Source organism: Coturnix japonica, chromosome 1 (assembly GCF_054131305.1).
Source record: "Coturnix japonica strain WE chromosome 1, WE-NBRP24, whole genome shotgun sequence".
NCBI lineage: Eukaryota > Metazoa > Chordata > Aves > Galliformes > Phasianidae > Coturnix > Coturnix japonica.
In genome coordinates this window covers 21,717,486-21,723,485 of record NC_140663.1, presented here as the reverse complement: position 1 = coordinate 21,723,485, position 6,000 = coordinate 21,717,486, and the positions used below count along the sequence as shown (strand labels likewise).

The 6,000-nt window shown below is 43.2% G+C and overlaps 1 protein-coding gene across 2 annotated transcripts in view; it reads left to right on the top strand.

Annotated features, from left to right (window-relative positions):
• Positions 1-202: 202 nt before the first annotated feature.
• The window catches only part of CFTR (CF transmembrane conductance regulator), a 75,928-nt gene continuing 70,130 nt past the window's right edge, over positions 203-6,000 (top strand). Inside the window, exon 1 of one of the 2 annotated variants that reach the window (XM_015853538.3) lies at positions 203-512. In XM_015853538.3, the coding sequence (XP_015709024.2) occupies positions 460-512 (53 nt within the window). In that variant the 5' untranslated portion in view covers positions 203-459. The remainder of the gene's footprint in view (positions 513-6,000) is intronic. The other variant, XM_085528190.1, reaches the window with a different exon arrangement.

Genomic DNA, 6,000 nt, shown 5'->3' with positions numbered 1-6,000 from the left:
AAGGCGTCTGTCCGCACTGCCCGCTCTGTCCCGCCGTCGATGCTTATGGGCTCAGGTGCGCTGCCTCCACCGCTCCGCAGCCGGGGCAGGAGGCTCCGCTCGGAGGGGCGGTGTCTCCCCGAGGGGCTCCTGCGGTGCAGGGTCGGGGCCGGGCAGGAAGCGCCGTCCCGGGGAGTCGGGGCGGGGAGCGCGGGCAGCGGGTGCCGGGCGCGGCGGAGGAGGAGGAGGCGGAGGAGGCAGAGCGCGGGCCGGCGCCGCAGCCCTCCTGCTTTTGAACCTGGGCAAAGCAGAGGCGGGGAGAGGGGCAGGGGAAGGAGGCAGGCAATGACATCAGAGCGTCCCGAGCGGATAAGGTGGGAGAGCCGCGGGAGTGGAGCAGCCGAGCCGGGCGTGAGCGATTAGCGGCAGCCGTCGTCCGCGCCGCGCAACGCAACGCAACGCAACGCAGCGCCGGGCACCATGCAGAGATCCCCCCTGGAGAAGGCGAACATCTTCTCCAAACTTTTCTTCAGGTGGGAGCCCCGGCGCGGTGGGACACGTGCGGAACGGGGCTCCCGGGGCTCGGCTCCCTTCCCCTGTTCCCCGTTCCCCGCCCTCCCTTCCCCTGCCCTCTCTGCCCTCCCCTCCCGCCCGGAGGCCGGGACGCCGCTCGGCTCTGAACGGGGTGAGCGATGGGAGCTGCGGCCGAACGACGGGATCCTATCTCTTCTCTGGCATGTTTCTGCGGGGTTGTAGCACCGAGCGGTCTCGATCTGTCAGGTGTCATAAACCCTCACCTGCCCCGGACAAATTAATTTATGGCATAATTTGAGCAACCTTTGGTAAATTACTCAACGAGGTGATCTGTTCTTTCGTCGTAAACGGTGAGAAGACGGGAGGGGCGGCGGGGGGTGCTCCCGGAGCGAGCGTTACCCCGTTCGGTTCCTTAAGCTTCAGGGTTTGCTCGGCGTGCGACCGCAAGACGCGATCTTACTGGAGGGAGTTCCTTGTGAGCCTTGAGAGCGTTCTCTTACTAGTTCAGTGCCCGGCGCCTTTTCTTTCGCACAACAACAAATAAAAAGAGAAAGGAGCCAATGCCAACACCGGTGCACGGCGCTCTATAAGTCGGTATAGAAGCCTGAACACGCTCTACCTGACATTGTTCGAGGTAACGCTGCCAGCTGGAAAGAACAAACAATCCGGCTGGCAGCAGCCCACATGCCGTCAGTTTTGCCCTTTTCCTAAGGAGCTGCTTTCCCCTTTTGTTCCTTGAGGGTCTTTCACACAGCACTGAGGGATGGGATGAAATGTTAAAAGCATGAGCGCGGGGACTGAAATGGGAACACGTGGTATGGAAGCATAACATTGGCCGAATAATCGAGGGCTGTTAACTCGCTTTCTAAACCTTTTGGGATGGCTTTCCCTTTCAACAGGTTGCCCTGAGCTTTTCTTCTTCCTATTTCTTTTTTTCGTTTAAAAAAGTTCCACAAGGGAAGTGCCCCTTGTGAATTGCTGTTTTGCCGGCCTCCCCCGTTTTGAGTTCTGTTGTTCATCATTAACCAGGTGTGGTTGCAGGGAAGGATCCCGAACATAAGCGGTTTTTGAGGCTTTATAACCATCCAGGTAAAGGTGAGGACTCCAGGGGAGTCTGGTACAGATGCTGCAGTGAGTGCAGCTGTTCCTGCCCTCAAATGCAGATAGATCCAGAAAATGTGGATGGGAATAAGCCTGTATATATTAATCCATAGAATAAGCTTCAGTTAGTTCTCCGCTCAAGTATTAAGATACAGATCTGTGGGACAGAAGGCTACATAATGAGTCCAGTGCTTGTGGAGACACTTGTATTTCATTTTATTTCTTTGTAAAGCTTTTGTTAGGGTTCTCCCCTAGGACCTGGGAAGGCGTCAAGGAAAGATTCCAATGTGATAAAGTAAATGTATTTCTGATTCTGACCTTAGTTAATGTTTCCATGGCTGAAACCAGGTGCAGCTCATGCTCAGGAAGTGCATAATTAACCATCCTGGGATCTGATCCGAACTCTTTTAAAATCTGAATCTTCAGGTCGATTAAACGTCATTTAAATCTTACGTATCGTGGAGGAGATGTGATATTGCACCAACTATCTTACTGTAAATGAAGTGCTAATAACTAATATATGAAGTAAAAGAGATAATTGTGATCAATACTGACTACATCAGATAAACTTGTTTACAAAACTTTGTAATAACTGTATGTCACAGAAAAATCAATCTGTTAAAGTACACATCCAGTTCGCTGGGTGAGAACAGCTAAAATTGTATGTGTAACTGTGTAAAGACTCATACATTCTGAATGATGTGTGTCTATTAATTACTAAGTGCTCTGCTTACTTGCATTGTGACAAGTACGCTGCAAAGGCCTTTGTTTCTTATGAGCATTACATGAAAGGTCTGAAAAAATCACAAGAGCAAAAACCAAAAGGTTAGAAAATGTATTACATCCAAACTGGCAGATAGAATGTCTTTCAATTAAAAATAAAGAAATCAATGTATCTTTTAAAGTCATGCATTATTTCATGAGACACATTAGCTTGTTTGAAAATGCTTCAGTCCTCAAGGACTCTAGCAGTTCTTGTCTCATCAGGGGTAGATCCATATCAATACTAAGGACTAATAAAAGGTGAACAATCACAGAGCAAAAATGCATCAAGGCATAAGAATTTCATAGCGCGTGGAAGTATATTTTCTGTAATGAACTTTAAAGGGTCAGAGCATTTGCTACATATCAGCATCAACTGTTTCCAGTCCACTCAACTGGAAACATCCACAATGCAGTGATTAATGTGTCAGATTGGAACAAGGTTTTCTAGGATGTCAGAATATTTTATCAGCATTTTAACTGAATGTACACACATCAGTGGCTTCTGAAACTGATGCTATTAAGTAAAGAACTTCAAGGCATGTCTACATGTTAGTATTTGCTTTAGTTCCATGGAAGTGTGAGACAGAATCCAAAGGGCATTGGATCTGGAAGGAGCAGTCAGGTCTTTCTTTGGTGTGTATGGAGAAAGATGGCTATGTCCAATAATGGTATGATATATTTTTTTCAAGTACAACATTGATGATGAATGCTTTACTGAGGTAACTTCTTCTCATGGAATTACTTCTGAAGTACCGAGCTGGTTATAATTCAGTTGAGTTGAAGGTCACAAAAGTGTGTTAGTATTATTCAGAAAATCTTGTAGATAAATATAATGTTATTTAATATTTATTTAATATTTCATGAGGTGTTATCAACTTCTTGATACTGATGTCTGCAAAACTGTTGACTGGGTTTTATTGCTCTTTATAGCCTGTTTGTGCAGGAGGGATAGGGCTGAAGGTGTTGAAGTTAGAATGGAAGTACTTGCTCTGAAGAGGATAATTGGAACATTTCACTGTTGTTTGTAGTTGCTTTTTTTTTCCTTCTTAATTTGTTATGCTAAAAAAAGTTAATATGTGTATCCAAGGAGTAATAGCTTTGGGAAATGTTGCCTTTTGGTTGGACTTTCAAGATTGTCTAGGCTGATAGGGCAACAGAAGAGAATTGCTTGGGGTGACAATGACAGAAAGCATTTAGGCACAAAAATCAACCTTCATGCTAAAATCTGAACAGTTTGTGCTTTAGAAACTGAGCTGTGATGGTTCAGAACTGAAGTATGAATGCAAATGGTTTGAGATCTGCTTTTACTATGACACTTAGAAACACTAGATATTAACTACTCAGGGTTTCAGGGTTTTCTTTCATTTTATTTTTTGTATTACTTATTTGGAGTTAATATCTTTTATTTGAAACCACTGAGAAGACCTTGATGTGCTCACTGTCAACTTCTTGTTTAAAGAAAGCAGACTTTTCTATAGAGGCATGCACCTGTGTTCATGTTCCTTGTGAAGCTTCTTTCTTGTCTTTGTAACAAAGCTGTGTATGCTATAGGATTTTGCAGGGTCAAGACAATACCTTATGTAGCAAACAAGGTACTTTGCTGCCACTTGGTTTTTACTGTAGATAATTGGAGGTCAGGAAGAATCATTATGGTTTAACGAATGCAGGTATAATTAATTTATAGTTGGATATAGAAAACACAGAGAAATCACTGTTTTTTCAGAACTTTGGGACAATATATTTCTTTTTCTTCCCAAGTTCAAAAGTTCAAAAAGGCAATCATTGTGCTCTCATTCAACTCTCTAGGCATATACTTTAGCTTTGCTACATACCACATATGACAACTATCTTGTCAGGACTGAGTAGTTCAGTGACTGTTTCATTGTTAAATCCAGATACGCAATTCAGATGAAGCCATCTTCATGCTCCCTTCTCACAAGCTCAGCCCAGCAGTTCTACTCAAAGATGCTTCTTCTTTCCAAACTGGAGGAAGATCAGGCTGTGACTTTTTCATACAGATCGCTGTCCAGTGGTTCCTAGAACCAAGAACACTGGTATGATGGGAATATATGCTGAATTCCTTCTTCCACTGTATGTGTGCTAAGGGGGATAGGAAACGGAATTCTATGTATCCTTCCCTCTTATGTCTTCTGGGAGATAGGACTAGTTAACCGCCTATGGACAGTAACTGTCTGTACTCTTCAAGGTGCTTTTAATTTCTCCATGGCTCACTTAAAGCATTGTTGTGGGTAAGAAACGTATTCACGTGAAATTCCTTAGTAATATTTGGTGATGCCTTTACCTAAATAGTTTTTGGTTCAAGAAGGTGATCTCATGAGAATTAGTTTGAATTCTTTCACATAGAGAAGGAATTAGGGTGATCCATGTGTGTGCAAACCTTTAGTTTCATGGTTTTTTTTTTTGGGTTTTTTTTTTTTGCCTTCTTTTTTTTATGTGTTAATAAGTAATATAAAATATAATAAAATAATTGTTGGTATTTGTATTAACTATATTACATATTTTATATGTGGACCAAGACAATTCCTCTTCACTCAGTATGACTCTGGCCACTCTGGTTGGTTGGATACCCATAGGCTAGACCTACTCCAGTAAGTATTTTTTCCAGTAAGACATAGTGGCTTGCAAATGGGACCTGCTCTATCCAGGGATGTAGCCAGTTATTTTAGCTCTGTATTTAGAAAAAAAAGAAAGGTACTGAAGTTTTTGGTTTCTGAAAAGAGATGAATTTATATACTTATTTTCCTAAAGAATTGATTGTGGAATTCATTATACACATTTGTCCTCAAAACTTACCCTAAAACCATCTTGAATTCCTAAATTCATGGCAGGGGATTTCACTCCGGAGGGCAAGTATCTAATACCCAGCAAATATTTGGAGCATGTCCTGTAAATACATAAATGTAGCATCTTGCCCACTTCTTTTCCGAGAGCCTGTGTGCATCATCAGCTAGGAGCAGGTACATTGAATTGCTCAGCGTGATGTTTCAGTTGCTGTGACAGCTTGCTTAGGCATGTGTGCAAGGCAGATTTCTTAGTATGTATTCTTAAGGCCTTTTGTGGGTTTAGTCCTGAGGACCTGACTTTTGGTAATCCCAGGTAACTGAAAATCCTGTCTGCTAAAGAGTATCAAGCATAGATGTAGCTTCTACACATGCGTAGGTCACTCCAAAAGTTATGCCTCCTATTAATTTCCCATGGAAATTACAACTGATACAGAGAGCATTGAACTATTTGATAGAGCAAATTCACAGATACAAAACACTATTTTTCAGCATAGTCACCATCATTAGCTTTGCATTTTCATCAGCAATGATCAAGAAAGAGCCTTTGTGCTCATAAAAATCTGCACCAGTGGAGGTGACCCTATGTCTCTGTTGCCACTTCTGAAATGCACCTCCCACTGCCTCAGTGTGCTGATATCCACTGTTTGGTCTGTAGAAATGTTCAGCAAATATCAGTGAATTTCAGTGGGGCATTGTTTCCTCACAGAAGAATTCAGTGACATCTCTGCTTCATACTCCTTTCCACATTGAATGCCATTTTGTTGGGCTGTTTCTCTGCTGCCATCTGTCACACAGCAACAACATGGAATGGGATATT